At 44.1% G+C, this 22,462-nt stretch overlaps 1 protein-coding gene across 2 annotated transcripts in view; it reads left to right on the top strand.

Annotated features, from left to right (window-relative positions):
* The first annotated feature begins 1,086 nt into the window (after window positions 1–1,086).
* The window catches only part of HIPK2 (homeodomain interacting protein kinase 2), a 203,192-nt gene continuing 181,816 nt past the window's right edge, over window positions 1,087–22,462 (top strand). For both annotated transcript variants that reach the window (XM_030544271.1, XM_030544266.1), the window contains exon 1: window positions 1,087–1,543. In XM_030544271.1, coding sequence (XP_030400131.1) covers window positions 1,525–1,543 — 19 coding nt within the window. In that variant the 5' untranslated portion in view covers window positions 1,087–1,524. The remainder of the gene's footprint in view (window positions 1,544–22,462) is intronic.

Genomic DNA, 22,462 nt, shown 5'->3' with positions numbered 1-22,462 from the left:
TAGGGGGCAGTGGTTTCCAGGGCCTAGAGCAGGAGACTGCAAGTCAGAAGACTAAGGATCAGATTGTCAAAAGAGTTCAACTCCCTGTTAGGCACCTAAGTGAAGTTGTTGAGTGTTTAGCACTGATAAAATTCGGGCCACTTCATTTAGGTCCCTAAATGGAAGCTGTTGAGCGCTTGTGAAGATCTGGTCCCAGGCTCTGATCTTGCAAAGAGCTCTGTGTGGGCAGACCCGTGTGGAGGTTATTGGACGATCAGGGTCCTAGTTTTTGGTTCCTCCCTTTGCCATATAATTTGCTGTCACTTAACCTTTCTGTACCTCAGTTTCCTCATGGGTATAATGGGCATATTGTTATTTGCCTTTCTTTGTGAAGTACGAGGAACCACTGGATGAAAGATGCTTAGAAAATAAAGGTTTTCCCTACAACATATGTCAATGTGCCGATAACAAATGATTTTGAGAGGACTGGCATTTCCCCAGCAATAACTGAGGGAAAGAGATGGATCTGTTAAAATGAAAACAGGAGGAGGGTCATTAGCTGTCAGTTTCTATAAGTAAACACTTATTTGATGTGGTTCTTTAAAGCGAATAATTCGGAAAGCAACATTGTAGGTTTGTTTTAAATGCATCCTCGAAATATTTACACTACAAAACTGGACTTAAATGGGAAGAATGGACTTAAAAATCCCCGGAACTTTTTTCAGAGAAACAGATTGTGAAATGCCTAGAGGGAATAGAAGATTTATTTGGGGAAGGGGGGCGAGAGGTAGGAATTTTCCATGCTATTGTAAAACATCAGCTCAAATTATATGATCCCCACATCCAGTGAATTGCAAAGCTTCAATCAGCTGCCTTTTTTTTCTTTTCTGTAAAGAGAGAGAGGGAGACAGAACTGTTTCACCAACTTCTGTTGACTGTTCCTTTTTTCTCCTGATTGAAATGTGTTGTTAAACAAGATCCCACATAATCTCAGTAGAGGGTTTCTCTCTCGTTCTCTCCCCTTCTGGGAAACTGCGATCAGTGCCATCGGTATTTGATTATTTGCAAACTCCCTTTGCTTTTTTTTCTCCCTCTCTGTCTCTGTGTCTGTCTCGCTCTCGCTCTCGTCTCCAATGCAACTTTTGCAGAAACCCCCAACACACACAGACATGTTGAGCTGAGAGCTAGGGGGATCGGCCGAGTCCCCCTTCCCCGACCCTAAGGTCCCAAATCTGGGGGGGGCTCTAACCACCCCTCTCCTCACCCTTGACCTGTCCACTGTGCATCGACCCTCCCCACACCACTTCCACTCCCTGCTCCTTTTTTTGTGGTGTTTTTGTTAGATGGACAGGATCAAGGTTGGATTTTTCTGTCTCTCCCCGATGAAGTGAGGCGGTGATGCAGGAGGCTGGCAGCTTCGACTATACGGAGCGACACAGGCTCAAGATGGCAGATTTGTATTGAGTTTGGGGGGCTGAGATCTCGCTTCATTTTTTAAATGTTTTAAGATTTTTTTTTTGCCATGAATAACACATTCTTGCACCGATGGCCCCTATGTACGAAGGTAAGGCAGCTCTGGGTCTTTTATTTCCTTCCACCCCTCCCCATCCCTGTCCTTTGGCCATCTCTTGGCACCAGGCACCCCTCACCTCCCACCAAAGAAAGAGAAAGAAAATGACCACAGATCTGAAATCAACATTATAGCACAGCTCATTGTCGCAGCTGTGAGGTTAAATGTATGGCTCTGCCTTTTACAAAAATTAGTATTCTTAGTATTTGAATGGAGGTTGGTTTAAATTTGCTCTCCATTTCTTCCTCCCCTCCACCTATGATTGTCTGTAAAATTCCTCACCCCTCTTTATTTTATTTTATTTTGATTTTTTCGGTCCGTGGTCACGAAGGGAATGGGTGGAAAAGTCCATTTCAGTGCCGAGCCGAACAATGAAATTGACTAAGATTGCCCTGTAATTGCTGTGTGTGTATGTGTGTGCGTATGTATGAAATGTAGTTTAAATTCAAGGGCTGAACACCCTATTCCTTTAGCCTGTACTCCAGAAGGCATTTGCTCTGGGGTTTTGCTGATCAACTGTATTTTTAGGTTAAAAAATAGCATATCTAGGCACATATGTCAGGAAAAAATTCTAGCAGCAGACCGTCTGTTCTTTCAGTTTCTACTTAAATCCAACCGGGGATTGCAGTGAAAATTGAAAGTGAACTTAGTTTTTCCCAGTTTTTAAATCTCTCTCTTTTCCTCTCTCTCTCTCTCTCTCTCTCTCTCTCTCTCTCTCTCTCTCTCCCTCTATTTAGGACTCGTGTTTAAAAATAAATCCGGCTTAATTTAAATCACCTAGTGTTGCATTTATGTCCTTCCTTTCCGCTCCCCCCCCCCCTTTTTTTTTCTGGTTGAGAATTGGTTAGAGAGCATTTATATAAACTGGATAGAAATCCCCGGTTTATTTTATTTTATACAGAAATGTCTTGACGATCGATTTATAGCAAGGGAGATTTTAATGTCTGGCCGGGGAAGAGGCATGCGGGAAGCAATAATTTATCTCTAGTGTGTCTGATAAAACGTATCTGGGAAGAAAATCTAGTATTAGTTGAAGTGTTCTAAATGAACCAGCTTTCCTGACGGTGTAAAGTTACCGATGTGCTTATTGATGGCTGGGACTCTTCAAGGTGGTTTAAAATTGTATGGCCTGTAAATAGTTTGAACTCCAAAAGAAACAAAAGGGATTGTTTGTAGGCAACAAAAATAAGTATTATTCCAGTCCTTTCTTCCCTGATCCTGAAGAGCATAGGTTTAATGTAGCCATTATTTTTTCCTGCAGTTTGAGCTAATGAAAGGCAAATGCAACAGATCTGCTGAAAAAAGAGAGTTCGCAAAGCAATGAGGGTAATTTATTATTAAACTGTATCTGTAAAAAGGGGCTACAGTCAGCGCTGGAACTGTCTGGGGTGTTGAAATGAAATGAAATGTTTCTCTTTAAACAAATCCTGAACTCGCCCTCTGCTGGACGTTTAAGGTCTGTTTTAGAAAATAAACTTGCCACTGAATGAAGAACTGTTAGGAGCTGACTTTGCCCTTCCAAGGGAAAAGAAGTGTCCCTATCTGGAAAGTCTTTCTTTTGAAACACCCATGTTCATGGTTGGATGATGTGAGGCTTGTGGCAGCGAGATGCTGACAGAAATTGGTAGAGGCAAGTAGGTGTGCACCCTGCTGTGGCATTTCACTTCCATCCTGACCTGCATGATTCCCTGCTGTTCCTGTCCTGGGCTCCATACTTCTCAGCTGTGTAAGGGCATCAGATCTGTACCTGCCTCACTTCCCTGCTAGTCTAGATTTGGGGCCCCACAGATGGTAGCACGACCAGTGCATTTTAATCCTGACCAAATCAGTTCCCTGCTGTTCCATCGCTGGACCCCTTACACAGCTAGACCAATGCACCTTAGGCCTGTCTTGCATCACAGTGCCTGCTGTCCCTGTCCTGAGCCTCTCTGCAACAGAGGGCTTGTCTACATCAGAAAGTTGCAGCGCTGGTGAGGGAGTTGCAGCGCTGCAACTTAGGAGGTGTACACATCTGCAGGGCACCACCAGCGCTGCAACTCCCTGTTTGCAGCGCTGGCCGTACTCCCGTTTTGTCTCGGGTGTAGAGGATCCAGCGCTGGTGATCCAGCGCTGGTAATCAAGTATAGACACTTACCAGCGCTTTTCTTGACCTCCGTGGAATAAGCAGGTATCCCAGCATACCTGAGGAAGCCTCTGGTAATCAAGCTGGTCTCCTTCCCCGGCTTGCTCTCGCGTTCCCCGAACCCCGAGCAAGCAGGTCTCCTTCCCTGAGGTTTGCTGGGTGGTTCCGGGAACGCGAGAGCAAACCGCGGCGAAGCTGGTCTCCTTTCCCGGTTTGCTCTCGCGTTCCCCGAACCCCCGAGCAAGCAGGTCTCCTTCCCTGCTGTTTGCAGGGTGGTTCGGGGAACGCGAGAGCAAACCGCGGCGAAGCTGGTCTCCTTTCCCGGTTTGCTCCCGCGTTCCCCGAACCTCCCTTGAAGCCGCCCAACAGCGCTGCAATGTGGCCACATCTAACACCACTTGCAGCGCTGGTTGCTGTAAGTGTGGCCACACTGCAGCGCTGGCCCTATACAGCTGTACTAATACAGCTGTAACAACCAGCGCTGCAAAATTTTAGGTGTAGACATGGCCTTAGTCTACTAATCAGGTTGGATTATGCAGTGATTTTGTGATGTGGACTAAAATCCACTGTGGGATAGGATGAACCTACCAAGATCATTTATGATGTCCCCCAGGTCTCCAGAAGAGGGACATTTAGTTTACTGTCCCACTCACCCCCTTGATGTGAGGATAGAATAATGAACCGTGTCCATAGGGTAGAGTGAACACGATTTTTACTTCATCTCCTTTGTGGAAAACTGTGCTCATTTCTGTAAATGTTTCATTAAGCATTCTTTCTGCGAAGGTACATGGCACCATCCCCAATTGTGAAATATTATAGGAAGAAAGAGTCTAATGGACATCAGCCTGGTGGGAGCCAGCATATGGGATTCTTCTCTAGATCTGTGGTGACGCATTGAGGCTTTTAGCTGGAGTTTAGCAGTTACTGCACTCTCACTTCAGCTGCTTCTGGGCACTTGGGTGATTGAAAAAAACCCAACAACCTATAAAGAATTCCTGTTTGAAGCCATGTATAACAGCCTTGCAGCAGGGAAGGTCCCACAGCAAAACTTTGCAGCCTATTAAGACATCCCAGTCCTTAAAGCTGGCAAATCTGCAACATCCCAACTCTCAGGAGTCAACATAAGGTACAAAGGGGGTTGAATTTTGCATTAAAATAGGTTTGTGGGTTGGACTGTTTTTGCAGGTGGGAGGGTTTTATGGATATTCTGTCCTCCCTAATAGTCATGAAAGTTCTCCAGAGTTCTTGACACATTATAAGGCATGGATGGAAACTTGTATTTATTTGCATGTGGAATGTGAATCTACTCTTAAAAGGAGAGTGTGTGGTTCTGGTCTTCCCTTTCAGAAATGATAGCCTGCATATCACAGGCTCTCTCAGAGCCTTCCTCCGGAGCATCAGGTATATTTAGGCCACTGATGGAAGCACAATAGCAGAGGTGTTGGATCAATGCTGTAGTATGTAACAGCTCCTCTGTTCCTATGGTTTGACTCTTGCGCTATCAATGGATCACTATTATAACACACATACCCTCCCACACCCACCACCACCACCAAAACGGAGGATGGAATATGTGGGAAGATATCTTTCCCAACAGTGTGGGTTTGAAAGCACAGGCTCTTTTACAAAAACATGTTGTTAGAAAATGTGACACCCTAAAGGATTTATTAAACGGTTCCAATACGTCTCTGTTTAAGTGAGCTATGTACAAAGACCTTTCTGAATACTTCGGTGAGTGCTGTGCATGACAATACTAAACTGCTGGCCCAAGTAGCAGCTCTTGTGAGCCATACAGTGCATAATAAGTAAATACATAGGATGAAATCCTGGCCCCCGTGACATTGAGGAGAGTTTTGTCATTGACTTCAGTAGGGCCAGGATTTCACCTGCCACATTCCTGTTCTCCAGCCTTTCCTGTTCTTTTTCTATTTTAGAACTGAAAGGGTCAAATGAAGGAAATGAAATAGACTGAGCAGAATAAAAATAGAAAGGCAAGTAAAACTAACATTCAACATCTGGGTTGGTTTTGAGTTGCTTTAATCTTAATGGAGATTGGAGAACATATTGGAGATTGGAGAACATATTGAGCTAAATGCAGGAGTCACTGGGTGAGGTTCTGTGGCAGGTTCTGTGTGGTTCTGTGGCAGGAGGTCAGGCTGGATGAGGCATAACGGTCCTCTCTGGCATTAAAAATCAGTTGTCCAGTTTCGGAGTTGTGTTAACTGATGTAGTTCCCCTGGCTTCAGCAGAGCTATCCTGAGTCACACCAGTGAAGCATCTGGCACCATGACTCAGAGATGATGGCATCTCACCCTATATTGACATTACTGCTCAAATCAGTTGTGATATTCTTGGTGGGTGAAATTCTGCCCTGTGCAGAGGTGAAGCACAAAGCCTATGCACCACTGAAGTTCCACTCAAGCCCTATTTTAAGGGTGCATAAAATGGACTTAAGGGGTGCTAAGGCTTTGTGCAGCCTTCTGCATAGAATTGAATTTCACCTGCCCTTTCCTGGGTGGCTCACTGAGATTGGCAGCCTTCAGAGCACAGCATAAAGGAGTGTTAATTCACTTTAACCTTTATTTTTAGAATGATTATTGCCTCCTGTTTTGGTGTTATGCTGTTTTGCTTTGCTTATTACTTATCTGTGAAAACTTTGTTGCAATTTGCAGTGTATTAATAGCAGCAATGTCAGTAGTTTTATGTGTGGGTGGCTTATAGAATTAATATCTGTATTTTCTGTAAATTCTACCTAGCCACTACAGGGACATTGATGGAGCTTCATGCTGGCAGAAAGTCTGCCCACAGGGAGCTCCTTGCAGGATCAGGTCATTGGAGGCATGAAATTCTGACCCTGAACATGTCTAAGGTCAGATCCTATTTAATTGGCTAGTGTTTTCCCAGAGCTTCTGGGACAGGCACTTTACAGAGGCAACATGTGATCATTTTTAATGGATTAATTGCTGGCACTTTGTGAAGGGCTTTGCCCCAAAACTCTATGCGCCGAGATAATAACTGAACGGCGCTTCCTGTTTGTGAGGTAATAACCATCACCTGAGCTAAATCAGTGCTGGGACCAAAGTCATAGATTTTTATTAGCTCAAGACATGGTTGTTTCCAAGATAACAGAAACCCCCTCCCCTCCAGTTATAATTATTTTTTTATCATACTGAAATGTCCAATGATTAAATATTATTGAGATGTAATGGGTGAGAGATGCTGTTTTATTTCCTGAAATGGACGAAACCCTGTAAAGGCTAGGATAGTGCGAGCCGATAGACAATGTGTTCTGAGGGGGACAGCAACTCAGAATGCAGGAATGTGCATATTGGCCACACTTCAGACTTAGGTCTGGGCTACACTGGAAGGAGAGGGAGGAGGATTGAATTAAGATGCTCAACTTCAGCTACGCTATTTGTGTAGCTGAAGTCGAAGTATCTTAGTTCGACTTACCTGGCCGTCCTCATGGCGGTGAGTCGACTGCCGCAGCTCCCCAGTCGACGCTGCTTACTACTCCTGCCGAGGAGGAGTACAGGTATGGAGTCGGGGTTCGATTTATCGCATCAAGACGAGACGCGATAAATCGATCCCTGATACATCGAACACTACCCGCCGATGTGGCGGGTAGTATAGACGTACCCTTAGGTTGGCTCCTGCGTGGACTTATGCATCGGCTTAAGTTAACACAAGTGACAAACCACATTGGCTTCAGGTGGATTCCTAACCTTGCATGTACAGAGTTAAGCACATCCATAAGTGTGTGCAGCATCAGGCCCAAATTTGAAAATCATGGTGAGTTTGCAGAATAGGAGCTTAGGTGCCTAAAGGTCAACCTTGGGCATGTCACCATCCCTCCCAGTGCCTCAGTTTCCACATCTTTAAAATGGGGATAAAGATAGTGATCTCCTTTGTAAAGCTTTTTGAGATCATGGATAAAACAATACTATATAAGATCTGGGTAGTATTATTATTCATTATTTTAGGCATCTCAATGATTGCCCTGATTTTCAGAGGTGGTGAGTATCCACAACCCTAATTAACTTCCATGGGTATTTTGAACGCTCATCACCTGTGCAAATTAGGCCACTTACTTGGAGATTAGGCTTGGATCTAGGTGCCTACTTTTAGTTACCCAAGTTTATAAGTTTGGGCCACCGCACAGCATTGGTTTTCAACCTTTGGCATATGGTAGCTGTGGAAAACCTCTCTGGTGGTCTCCAGAGTGAAGGTTTTTGAGAGCCAAGCCATTGGACGATTGGGGTGTGGGGAGTGGAGGTGAGTCCTTGTGAGAGTCTCTGTGTCTCACAAAGTGGTCCCCCCCATGAGAAAGTTATAGAGCCCCCCGCTCTGTGATTACTGAAAACTGTAGTTCAGATGTGAGTACAGCATCCCTGTGTTCAGACCGACAAAGACTATTCCACTTCAGGATGAGGTAGCATGGACCAGTGGTAAGATCAAGTGTCTGGGGAGCTGGTTTGGTGTGTGACCTTGGACCTGATTGTTAGAGTAGGATTTTCCAAAAGCATTTGGTGTTGGCTTTACTGTGCTCCCATTGAAATCAATAGGTTTCTATGCAGTAGAGTTAGGCCAGGACTGTGTGTTTTGAAAATTAATCTATGACCTTAATTCAGGAAAGTACTTATATATGTGTCTAACTTTAAACACAAGAGCAGTCCCATTGACCTAGGCTCTGTGCCTTAGTTAGTCCATTTGTAAATGGACCCACTCACCTTTACTAAGGAATTTGTATACTGTAAGTTCAGTGTATTACTGTTATTATTGCTGTCTCTTATTTGTTGCTCTAGTGGAAGATTTGTTTACTTTATCCACCTCTTTATTAAGGACCAGTCCATCTACAAACATTCCTGCATAACAAAAAGAAGTAAACCCTAATTAGAAAAAAGGGTCTCTTACCTATTTATATACCTAAATATGGATATAGGAGCCTAACTTTAGGCATCCTCTTTTGAAACTGTTGGCCTAAAAATTATAGAGATTATTTCAGTTTTTTAACCTTTCTAAAAATCTATATTCAGACCCAAATGATAACTTTCCTCCAAGTCAGCAGCTGCTCAGTTTGTGTGTATATAGCATAGAAAAAGCAAAGGCATTTTATTTCGTGTGAGCATTTACAGCTGACCAGTGGAGAAAATGGGCCTGATTCTCCTCTCACACCAGGGTAAGGCCCCGATTCATGAAAGCTCTTGAGCATGGGTTTAAGCGCCTTTCCGGAATATGGATGCTTTTCTGAATTGTGACCTGAACTAAGAGTCATTCCATTAAGACTAGTGGAGTCACACTGAAGTAAATGAACTCCCTGTGTTCCGATAGCATGGTATGAGGTACATTTCTGGATCCACACTTATAACCTTAGAGAATCAAAAGTCCGGGTTAAAAAGAATAAATAAACCCTACTGTTTATTGGTATAATAATAATAAATTCCCACTGTGCACTTGTGTAGTTCTTTACATGTTCAAAGTATTTCATAAACTGGCTGATGACTCCAGGTGAATTTCAAGCTAGTGGAGGAATGTCAGCCCTGGAGAATGAAGTCCTCTACTTACCTGCAATGTGGGTACAAAAAGGGCAGCAGCACTATGAACTTCCCCACTCCCAAGCCTTTCTAGCCAGTTCTGGGCTTGATTCTGATCTCACTGATACCAGGTGTAAATCAGCAGTAATGTTACTGAAACCAATGGAGTAACACAGGTATAACACTGGTGTAAGTGAGTTTAGAATCAGGGCCCATAGACTGAATTCTGAAGTCAGTGGGAGTTTTGCTGAGTTGAGGTCTACAGAATTTAGCCCTTTATTTTTAAGGTCTCCCCAGCAGTTTGATAATGTAGCAGTGTCTGTCAACTTCCAATGAATAGGTCATTTGATTAGAAAAGTGGAGTGCTGCTTTGAATCATGCCTCTTTCTCTTCCCTGGTTGGCTTCCAGTGTCTGCATTGACATCTGCCTCGAGAAGAACGGGTAAAGAGATCACTTAAGGCTGCCACATTCAAAATGTGATAAAATAGTCACACGACAATGTGATGATGTTCTGTCAGACCCAATGATATTCCAGGATGCTTGGCAATCCCAGGAAACTCAAGAGGGCAGCAGTGTTTCCTGTTCATTACAGTCTTTACACTTAAGGGGATTAGCAAGGTTTGATCATCTGGAATAACATTTCCACAATGCAGAGCTCCTCACTGAACTCCTCTAAAGACTGACAACTTCATTGGGACATAGTGGCTATGCTTAAAGGGACATGCTCAAATTTCACCCCCCATCAGAATATCAGCTTTGTTTCCCACTGTGCTCTCCTGATTCTGGAAAACTAGGGAAAGGCAAACAGGTTCATGTAAACTAGGAGCCAAACCTGCGTCCAAAACTTGAACAAAGTTAATTTAGCAACTTCCCTGTCCTGTTGTTTTTAATTTTTGTCCTTCCTGGCTCCAGCTGGGAATGGAAGCAAAAGGAATGCTATTGCATGAGAAATTCCATTCCCGGGAGATTCCCAGTTCAGTTCCACTTGATCAAGAAATTCATACAATCTGGGTAAACTTTGGTGAAGTATTAACATTTTTGGAGGTTTAATTGCTCTGATTCCTAATACTGAAATTCCACCATTACTGCTTTCAGCCACTCCTAATCGAGGGCTCAAACACAGAAGCAATGCAAATAGACCCACTGGAAGACCCCTACAATCTCTGAGGGTTGAATTTTTTTGCAATCTTATGTCCACACATAATGCGGTAAAGGCATGTATGGCTGTCATATAATCTCTCCTTTCCATCTGTCTGCTCCATTCTCAGGCCGGGTGATTGAAATGTATAAAAATCTAGAGGTGCATCCAGTGTGTGTGTGTGTGTGTGTGTGTGTGAGAGAGAGAGAGAGAGTTAGTAAATAGGTGTGTGTGGCATGAAAGCTGGATAGCTTTAGATAGCATTGGTCCCAACATTCTCTTTTCTCTAATATCAGGTCAGCTGTACCAATGTATTTGCCATTGTATCAATGAGGCTCTGCTTTTATCGTTGCCTAGGAGGACAAGAAAGAGTCTTTCTTGCTTATCGTTTTAGGTTAGTGAGTGTATTGCTTTTGGATGTAATCTAATTGTTTTTTTCATAGATTCCAATGCTGGAAGTAACCACTCTGTTCATCTAGTATGATTTCCTGTAAAACACAGGCCACAGAACTCCCCCCAAATAATTCCTGGAGCAGATCTTTTAGAAAAACATCCAATCCTGGTTTAAAAATTGTCAGTGATGGAGAGTCCACCACATCCCTTGGTAAATTGTTCCAATGCCTAATTACTCTCATTGTTAAAAACGTATGCCTTATTTCCAGTCTGAATTTGTCTAGCTTCAACTTCCAGCCATTGGATCATATTACACCTTTTTCTATTAGATTGAAGAGCTCATTATTAAATATTTGTTCCCTATGTAGTTACTTATAGACTGTAATCAAGTCATCCCTTAACCTCTTCTTTGCTAAACTAACTAGATTGAGCTCCTGGAGTATATCATTCTGAGGCATGTTTTCTTATCCTTTAATCCAGTGATACTCAGAGTGAGGCTTGCAAGCCATCAGTGGCTCTTTAATGTGTCCCCTGCGGCTCTTTGCAGCACATGATATTAAAACACTGTGTGATTTAATTATTAACCAGTCTAAGTTATTAACCAATCAGATGCTTTTACTATGTTATTAACCAATTGCAGTTGATACACTAATAATACTTGGCCAGTCATTTTGCTGTGAGAATAATATATTTCCCCATCATACTGTTTACATATGAATATGTAGTACTATAGTAAATGAAACAATGCATTCACATTACTGTGGCTCTTTTGGATAATGTTGATGGCTAATTTGGCTTCTGAACCACTGAAGTCTGAGTATCACTGCTTTAATCATTCTTGTGGCTCTTCTCTGAACTGTCTCCAATTTCTCAACATCCTTCTTGAATTGTGGGAGCCAGAACTAGACATTGTATTCCAGCAATGGTTGCACCAGTGCCAACTATAGAGGTGAAATAGCCACTCTACTTTTATTCAAGATTCTCCTGTTTATATATCCAAGAATTGCATTCACCCTTTTGGCCATCACACTGGGAGCTCATGCTCAGATTATTGTCCCCCGTGATCCCCAGATCTTTTTCAGAGTCACAGCGTCCCAGGATAGAACCCTCATATCTTTTAAGTATGTCTTACATTCTTTATTCCTCGATATACACATTTATATTTGGCCATAGTAAAATACAGATTGTTAGATTGCATCCAGCTTGCTCCTAGCAATTCAGATTGCTCTGTATCAGTGCCCAATCATCTTCATTATTTCTCACTCCCTCAATTTTTGTGTCATCTGTAAACTTTATTGGTGATGATTTTATGTTTTCTTCCTGGTCATTAATAAAAATGTTAAGTAGCATAGGGTCAAGAACTGATCCCTGCCACACCCCACTAAAAACACACCCATTTGATGGTGATTACTTATTTACAATTACATTTTGAGACCAATCATTTAGCCAGCTTTTAATCCATGTAATGTGATCCATGTTAATTTTATATCTTTCTAACTTTTCAGTCAAAATGTCATGTAATACGAAGTCAAATGCCTTACAGACATCTAAGTATATTACATTAACACTATACCATTATCAATCAAACTTGTAATCTCATTAAAAAAAAAAAGATATCAAGTTAGTTTGACAAGATCTATTTTCCATAAACCCCTGTTGATTTGCATTAATTATATTACCCCTCTTTAATTCTTTATTAATCAAGTCTCAGATCAGCCGCTCCATTATCTGGCCCAGGATCAATTTCAGACTGACAGGTCTATAATTATCCGGTCCATTCCATATTCCCTTTTTAAATATTGGCACAATGTTAGCTTTCATCCAGGCTTCTGGAACTTCCCTGGTGCTTCAAGACTTATTGAAAATCTACGTTAATGATCCAGCAAGCTCCTCAAACATCTTTTTAAAAACAATTTATCTGGACCTGCTGACTTAAAAATGTCTGTCTTTTGTAGTTGCTGTTTAAAATCCTCCTGAGATATTAGTGGACTGGAAAGAGTGTTAGCATATATGAGTATATCACTTGTTTCCCGCCCCCAATACAGAACATAAATATTTATTGAACACTTGTGCCTTTTTGGTATTATTATTGATAATTCTGCCATTTCTGTACAGTAGAGGACCAATGCCACTGTTAGGATTCTTTTTGTTCCTAGTATATTTTAAAAATTCCTTATTGTCCTTAACACTGCTGGATATAGATTTATTCGTGTATCCTTTTGCTTCCTTTATCAATTTTCTGTAATTCCTAGCACATATATATATATTTATTTTACAGCTGCCTTCACTTGCTCACTACACCATAGACTCATAGACTCATAGACTCTAGGACTGGAAGGGACGTCGAGAGGTCACCGAGTCCAGTCCCCTGCCCTCATGGCAGGACCAAATACTGTCTAGACCATCCCTAATAGACATTTATCTAACCTACTCTTAAATATCTCCAGAGATGGAGATTCCACAACTTCCCTAGGCAATCTATTCCAGTGTTTAACTACCCTGACAGTTAGGAACTTTTTCCTAATGTCCAACCTAAATCTCCCTTGCTGCAGTTTAAGCCCATTGCTTCTTGTTCTATCATTGGAGGCTAAGGTGAACAAGTTTTCTCCCTCCTCCTGATGACACCCTTTTAGATACCTGAAAACTGCTAGCATGTCCCCTCTCAGTCTTCTCTTTTCCAAACTAAACAAACCCAATTCCTTCAGCCTTCCTTCATAGGTCATGTTCTCAAGACCTTTAATCATTCTTGTTGCTCTTCTCTGGACCCTCTCCAGTTTCTCCACATCTTTCTTGAAATGCAGTGCCCAGAAGTGGACACAATACTCCAGTTGAGGCCTAACCAGCGCAGAGTAAAGCGGAAGAATGACTTCTCGTGTCTTGTTTACAACACACCTGTTAATGCATCCCAGAATCACATTTGTCTTTTTTGCAACAGTATCACACTGTTGACTCATATTAAGCCTGTGGTCCACTATGACCCCCAGATCTCTTTCTGCCATACTCCTTCCTAGACAGTCTCCTCCCATTCTGTATTTGTGAAACCGATTGTTCCTTCCTAAGTGGAACACTTTGCATTTATCTTTATTGATGTTAATTTTTTAACCAGTATGGCTTTCTTCCTCAATTATGGGACTGTGGCTTTTGGGGCATCTAGTAAAGTAAATTTCTTAAACAATTCCCGATTATCATTTAAATTTTTTTCTTTTAAAATTATTCCTCCCAGATGATTGGCTCATAGTTGTTTTCGGCTGAGTGAAATTGACCCTTTTTAAGCACCAAGGATATATATCCCTGGTCTGGACTACATTCTGCTTGCACAAGTCAAGATCACTAGTTGGTTTGAACTAGAGTAAACGGTGGGTTCTCTGGAATTTGAAGTCTTTAAATCAAGATTTGAGGACTCCAGTAACTCAACAAAAGGTTATGGGTCTACTACAGGGGTGGGTGGTTGGATGAAGTTTTGTGACCTGCAATGTGCAGAAGGTCAGATTAGATTATCATGATGGTCCCTTCTTGTCTTAAATCTATGAGTCACTTTTACCTAAGTTACTATTAATTTCTAGTTCTGTGATCAGTTCCTCTTTATCTGTCAAGACAGGGTCTAGTATAGAATTCCTCTGCATTGGCTGCAACACTTTTTGAGTAAGGAAATTCTCATCTATAATGTTCAGAAAGGATGTTTTAGTACTGGGTGCATGAGATCTCCAGGATATGTCACTCATATTGAAGTCCCTCAGGATAGAACGTTTTTTCCTACACATTATAGATAGGTGTCAAAGGAGCCGGTCATCCTGTTCCTAGTGTGATTTAGCAGTTGGTAGCAGACACCAACTAATACCGCACCTTGTGCTTTATCTGTTAGGACATTGACCCATAAGTATTCAGGAGCATTTTCTTCTGAGTTATCAGTGTCTTTGAAACAGGTTCGGAGCGTCTCTATTTATTTCTGATTAAAGATCAAAAGGACCCATAAGATGGCAGCCAACCAACAAGATCCCTGCCGATCAGTCATATTGTTATAGGGGCATGATGCCAACACTTTTGATGGGAGTTCTGGAACACACACAGTGTAGTGGTGTGAGAGAGACCAAGCCTGAATCAGTCAGGCTGAGAGAATATCCTGCACAAGGAAACTTGCAAAGCATTTCTGAGAAAAACTAGTTTTTGAAAATGCTTAAACAGCTTTGCACAGATGCTTTTTGCTTCTTGGGGCAAAAACTGTAAACACTTTTTTATTTTGAAAATGATTGGCCAAATTCTATTCCCAGTTACAGAGACATCAGTGCCACTGGTTTGTTTATTTTCCATTTCACAGTTGTTGTTCCTGGAATGTCTCCTGCTCAGCAGCTGTTTGTAGGCGTCTTTTTCTGTCCCATCATAATGTACCTTTTCTTCCTGTTCAAGGCCTCCATAATCCTCTCTTTGTGACATCATAGTTGTTTCCGTAGCAACAGATTATGATACTAGAACAGAGGATAATGTCAAACAGGAGGAGGAAGAGATAAATTATGGTGTGTGTGTAAGAGAGAGAGAGAAAGAGGGAGACAGAGAGTGCATGATTATATATTCCTACATATATTCCAAGGATGCTGTCTGTCTGATTTCTTTTCTGTCTTACTTTCCTTTGAAAGGTAGAACACCCCCCCCCCACACACACACACACAGTGGATAGCACAATATGTGCACATGTTATGGGTCAGCTCAGGTCTGGTTTGCTGTGCTTTATTCTTGATATCAGCGATAGCTTCTCCTGTGTGTCTCCTGAAGGTGCATCTACACTAGGAAAAATTGGAAGTATAATTCACAACCGATGCAGCTTCACAATCATTATTACTATTTGTTATGTGTATTACAATAGCAGCTAAGAACGTAAATCAAAAGTAATTGTGCTAGGTAATGTACACAAAGAAGGCAAGTATCTTTCCCAGATAGCTCACAATCTTATGTCAGAAAGGACACAACAGGTGGCCACATCAGACAAACAGACTGTGTGTGGTTGGGAGGATAAGGCAACAGAATGAACAGTCGTAGCAGAAATACAGACATCTCACAGCAGTAGAAATGGTGGATGTTTCAGTGTAGACAGGGCTCAGACCTTGGTACCACCAGCACTTCTGGTCTAACCCACTAGGGCCACAACAGTGGTAAATATGTCAGTGATCTGTCTGTCTATACTTTACTTTCACCAGTACTATTGTTGGTGGCATTGCACTGGTGGTAAAGTAGATACCTGATTTTTGGCAGTATTGATGCACTTTTGGTGGCTCAAGAGCATTGCCTCAGACATCTGCTGGCTTTGCCCACAATGTGATTGAAACTGCTGTAGTAACGTCTGTAGTGTTCTCTATTTCCATGGATAGAAGGGATGGTCATGTGTTTAAGGCTTGACGCTGGGAGTGAAGGGCATTTAGCCAGGTGCATTATGGACTTTTTTTTACCTTCCTGTGAGGCATTTTGCACTGACGGATTCCAAATACAGAATGCTGGCAGAGAAGGTCTTAATATTTTTAAGCAGACCTGCAAAATGTTCTCACTTCTCCCTCCAACCGCAGTCAACTGATAGCCACCATTATCAACCTCACTATGCAAAGGACTGGCCTCAGAAGTTGGGGGAAAAGTTGGTAAGAAGCTTCTTGGGACATGTCCCTAGCTTATTGGATACATTTTACATTGAAAGTGTGTGTGAAAGTGGTGAAAGGGGGGATATGATAGAGGTATATAAAATCATGAGTGGTGTGGAGAAAGTGAATAAGGAAAAGTTATTTACTTGTATATAGAACATAATATAAGAACTAGGGGCCACCAAATGAAATTAATGGGCAGCAGGTTTAAAACGAATAAAAGGAAGTTCTTCTTCACACAGTGCACAGTCAACTTGTGGAACTCCTTGCCTGAGGAGGTTGTGAAGGATAGGACTATAACAGGGTTTAAAAGAGAACTAGATAAAATCATGGAGGTTAAGTCCATTAATGGCTATTAGCCAGGATGGGTAAGGAATGGTGTCCGTAGCCTCTGTTTGTCAGAGGGTGGAGATGGATGGCAGGAGAGAGATCACTTGATCATTACCTGTTAGGTTCACTCCCTCTGGGGCACTTGGCATTGGTCACTGTCAGAAGACAGGATACTGGGCTGGATGGACCTTTGGTCTGATCCAGTATGGCCATTGTTATGTTCTTATGTTATGATGTGATCTTTAGATTCCTCTCCTCTCAGTCTAACAGCCACCTCTGAGTACTGAAATAGCCAGACCAGTGGTCTGATTGGACATGGCAAGCCCTGTGTGACACTTTCATTGTCCAAGCAATGGTGTATAGCAGGCATGGCCAAACTGTGGCCAGCAAGCCCCATGTGGCTGTTTTACCATTAAAGCGTGGCTCGCAAGCGCCCCCTCCTCCTGCCTTCCCATTCTCCACCTACCAGACCTGGGGGAGGGGATGGGGAGCTCGGTCCCTCTGCCTTGCAGTGGGGGGTGGAGGGGAATAGGAGCTTCTGTCCAGTGGAGAGGGGAGCTTGGGGGTTCAGCCCTGTAGGGCGCACCTGCCAGGGCTCGGGGCTTCAACAGGAGTGGGGCTGAAGCCTCAAGTCCCGGCTCCTGGCAGGTGTTCTCTGGCTCTCGAACTTCTGAGTAAGTTCTGAATAAGTTTGGCCAGCTCTGGTGTATAGGCTCTGTAGGCCAACATGCAGGCACTCAGATACCACAGCGATCAGTGCAAAATAAGAACCTGAATAGGATAGAATGTGGTGACCACTGCTGAATTACCATTCTTAATCTCTCTCATGTAAACTGAATCATTTGGGAGGAAATGGGATTCTTTTCATCTTCAGGCTCTCTGTGTCCACCTCAGGAGCATGACGGTGAGACAATTTACTTAATATTTCCGTCGCCTTTTACAAGCCATAATTAATCCTCACAACACCCTGATGAGGTAGGTCCGTGGGTGGTGGTATTATTTCTATTTTACAGAGACTTTAAATGATGTTCCCAAGGCCTCATAGAAAGACAGTGGCAGTGCTGGGTTTAGAATTCTGGGATGCCTGGTTCTCAGTCTTGTGCTCACTCTACTAGACTACAACACATCTCTGTGACTTCTGAACTTTAGGTCAGGGATCTGGGATGCCCATAACATCTGGGAAGGACAGATTTTGCTACATGTCAAATGGTGGGTTTTACCGAGCTGTTAGAGTGGAGAGGACAGACTGGGAATTGAAGTGTCTCAGTTTGTGTGAAGTGTAGTCAGGGTTTAAAGTAGTTTGGAGTGTACCTGAGTATAGAGCACCTGGCTGGGAATTAGTGGGGAGGACACCTGGATGGGTCACAGAGAACACAGGTTTACGTTGCCAAGTCCTGAAACTGTGACACCCCGCATTTGTAGGCGTCTCCTCATGAGTGGTATTTTAGACCAGCAGGGCCAGTGCTGAATGACTGTGGAGACTGATTTTTTTTCAGTCCAATTTTGATGAAAGCACGTAAACAAATTGGCCTAGTGGTGTCAGAGGGCATCATTACGTGGGGTTCAAATTTGGGGATGAAACATGGTCCTTTCTTTCCTGGTGAAGAAGACCAGGCGGGGAATGTGGTAGAAACAGCATCTCATGTCGCTCTCAGGCAGCCCCCTCTGATTGAGGTCGCTGATGAGAGCCCTGGAGGGAGCTCTGTTTCTGTAAATTTCTATTGAAGCACTTCCTATGCTACAAGTGCCTATCCCATAGATTTAAATATGCAATACAATATAATGTGAAGGGCTGCCCATGAATAAATCAGTAACTGCCACACCCAGTCCCTAACCTCGAAGCCCAAGAAAAACCACAGCCTTTTCTTCATGCCTAGTAGGTTAGGAAGACCAGGCTCTGGCAGACCAAGAGGGGAGTTCCAAGCTCCAAGATCCCTCATGGAGAAACCCTCTTCATTTATAGTGAGAGAGTTCTGGCTGGAGCCGCTGTACTGGACTTATTTCAGCTGTGTCAGTAGGACCAGGTCCTAAGCAATATTGGTTAAACATGCTGAATTCTACTTATTGCTTATTGACCCAGCATACTACCATAATTTAATGGGCTCCCCCTTGTGCAACCCCATTTAATAAGCAGACTTTGTCGTGCTGCAGTAACCTAAGTGTCTCGGTAGTCTCAAGATGTGGTTGCCTGTAGAATGCATGACATCAATCAAATCTCAAGGCGAATAAGGCAGGTGACAACTGTGGCAACATCTTTGCATAGGAGGAAAGGTTGCACCTTTCTCACCAGACTTAGCCGAAAAGGAGCGCTTCTGGCCACAACCACTACATAGACATCCAGGAGCAGCCCAGGATCTAACAACACACCAGAGTCATGTATCGTGTGACAAATGGGCCATTGAGCTCACTCAAGCAGGGGTGAAAATCTATGTTCCATCCACTTTCTGGCTGCTACACCAACCCACCAGAAACCTGCATCCCCATAAAACTCCCTCTCTGTGAACATCAGACTGTGTTTGTGCTCTGCAAAGGGGATGCAGTCGTTTTATACACCTGCTGTAAAGTAGCTGTGCAACATGACGGAGAAGTTTGTAACCCAGACCTGAGATGATCCCATTGGTGGTGACCATTTGTTTTCTTGCACTGTCATTTTCTCATTGACTGGAAAGTGAGTTCCTGGAGAATGAAGGCTGGCAGTTTCTTATAGCTTGAATGCTGGAGCAATTGGAAAGCACATGTGAGTATGAAGAGGAAGGAGAGGATGCTCTGTGTGTGTGCAAACACAAGTGACAGTACATATGTAAGGCCATGGCAGGGGCTGTGGGGCACAGGGCATGGAGGGTTCTGTCAGCTGTGTATAGGGAGGGCAATGTATGTAATTCTCATTAGGACCTCTTTATACTGCATTGTCAGTAAACTAAATTTGAATCCACATTAAAAAATGCTAAAAAAGGAAGTGCCAGAATGCAGGGCACTGGGAGGCCCAGCGTGGGAGCAGAGGGAGCTGAGAAGAAGATAGGGCCAGTGGGGGCGCTGGCAGAGGCCCCAGGGAGAAGAGGCTGACTCCCCGCAGAGCCTGTCCTTGCTACCTTCTCATTATCTGTGCCTGTCTCCTGCTCTCCATGGGGGAGCTCTGCTATCCAGGCAGCCCTGCTACCTGACTCCAGCTCTGCCCTATCCCAGGCTCCTAGTGGCTCCAGCTCCTATATTCCCCTCTACAATTCTGCCTGCAGCATCCCCAGCTCCCTCCTCACTCAGCCACCACTGAGGGATGCTCCCGGGTCCAGCACCGTCACCTGCTGGCTCAGGAGACGCTCTGCAGCTGGGGAGGGAAAAGAGACGCCTGGCCCTGGCCCAGCAAAAGTACTGGAACACTGTTCTGGCCGCCCAAAAAGGTGTCATCATGGCATTCCTGAGCGTTCCAGCATGACTCGAGCACTCACGTGAAGGCCCCCTTAGGCTGTCAGCGTGGTGCAAAGAAGCCTCAGTGTGTGTATGTGAGACTCTGTCAGGATGGGAATTTGTGCCCAGAGGATCCTGCGTCAGTGTGTTTGGTGACTGTATGGATGTGTGCACTGGATGTGTGAGGTTGCTTCAGCGTTTCTGTGCGTTGGGAACGAGGTCAGTGTGTTTCTGTAGAGGGATGTTGTGACAGCATGTGTGAGGATGGCTGAGTGTGTCTTACCAGTGAGAGCCTTCTTCAGGAGTGATCTGTAACTCTGGATCTGCCAGTTCACCTGGCCTGCAACTTCAACAGCCATAGGACCCCGCCCACTGCTCTGCTGATGCATATCAGCCTTCACCATTGGCATTGCTGTGTTTCCAGTTTCAGGGTTCTTCTATAGCTCTGCTAATGTACCCTTCACGATTTCAGTCCCAGACCAAATCATGCCAGTCACCTGAGTGCAAAAATAGTTCAGCAATATAGACAAATGCAGTATCAGGGGATCAGTATTTATCTATCCACCCATGCCATGCCATACCAATACCAGTCACCATGGTAGCTGAGGTAAACCCATTTCAGTAGAGGAGCTGAGTCTTTTCCAGAACACTCCTTAGGCCTCTGAGCCATCGTTATGTTCCAGTTCCAATGTGGATGATTGCATTGCATGGACAGTGTGTCCTGTCTCTGGAGTTGCCCCCTTTAGGATTGGGTTTGGTCTTATACTAAATCCGATTTAAAAGTTTTTCCTTTTCTTCTGAAATCATTCCAGTTTCCCAGAGGAGCACACGACTCATCATCAAGTTCTACATTTCCTCTCAGCCAATGTTTCCCAAACTTGGGATGCCGCTTGTGTAGGGAAAGCCCCTGGTGGGCTGGGACGGGTTGTTTACCTGCCCCGTCTGCAGGTCCGGCTGATCGCAGCTCCCACTGGCTGCGGTTCGCTGTTCCGGGCCAATGGGAGCTGCTGGAAGCGGCATGGGCTGATGGACATACTGGCCGTTGCTTCCAGCAGCCAGTGGGAGCTGCGAGCTGGACCTGCGGATGCGGCAGGTAAACAAACCAGCCCGGCCCGCCAGGGGCTTCCCTTGCACAAGTGGCATCTCAAGTTTGGGAAACGCTGCTCTAAGCTATGAAAGACTGAAGAGATTTCAGGCAAAGGATGCTTTACGAGGGGATGTCTGCCTTTTTCCTGCTGTTCTCCATCACACACACAGCCTGGGCTGTCCTTGCCAAAAAGGATCTGAACTTTGAAAACAGTATGGGGAGAGCAAGGGAGGAGACGATGCAGTATGAGTGAACTGCAGGGTAGGGCAAGTTTTCAGGTGAGATCCCTGTGACTTTTGATACAGAGAGTAATAAAACAGATGTTTGTGGTTGCAGTGGGGGTGAGTGGGGAAAATGTGCGTATGTCATTTGGCATTGCTGGAACAAGTCGCAGGTCATCGATTTTCAGTTGCGTTTAATTATGTCTCCGCAGCAGCTGTCAACAGCTGGAAAGTTCTCTTGAATGCTTTGCAGATGCAGTCAGTAGTCCTGGCCGCCTCACTCTCTGTTATTGCATGTGTTTGCAAAGTGGCCTGATCTTTTCCTTTCCTTTATTCCCATCATATGTTTTGCAACATTTCTGTGGCTCATTAGCACAATATTCTCACTCTCTCTCTTAGGGTATGTTTATGATGCTATAAAAAACCTGTGGCACCGAGTCTCAGAACCCAGTCAGCTGACTCAGGCTTGTGAGTTCAGGCTGCGGGGTTGAAAATTGCCATGTAGACTGGGCTATGTCAGCTGACTCAGGCTTGCAGGGCTTGGGCTGCTGGGCTGTAAAATTGTAGTGTAGACACTTGGGCTCAGACTGGGGACCTCACAATGGTCAGGAGCCCAGACCCTGGGCTTCAGTCCAAGTCTGAATGTCTAAACTGCAATTTTGCAGCCCCACAACCTGAGAATCACGAGTCCTAGTCAGCTAACACATGCCAGCCACAGGTGTTTAATTGCAGTGTAGACATACCCTCAGGCACGGGCTGGAGCCTGGTCTCTGAGAGCCTTCCCTTTTGCAGGCTCTCAGACCTTGGGCTCCTGCCCATGCCCGAACAGCTACCCTGCAATTTTATAGTCCTTCAGCCTGGGCCCTGCGAACCCCATTCAGCTGACCTGGGCCATTCACAGCCATGCCATGGGTCTTTTAGTGCAGTGTAGACATAGCTTTTCTCCGCTAGCTTGGTTGAATGCCACTGGCAGCCAGTCACTGTAAAATACATCAGGTGGTGGGAGGAGACAGGAGGAAAGGGGAAGCCTTGTGTCTGGAGATAAGGGAGTGTTAGTAAGTGAC

This window comes from Gopherus evgoodei, chromosome 1, assembly GCF_007399415.2.
Source record: "Gopherus evgoodei ecotype Sinaloan lineage chromosome 1, rGopEvg1_v1.p, whole genome shotgun sequence".
NCBI lineage: Eukaryota > Metazoa > Chordata > Testudines > Testudinidae > Gopherus > Gopherus evgoodei.
The sequence above is the reverse complement of the archived record's forward strand: the minus strand, read 5'-3'. Positions and strand labels throughout refer to the sequence as shown.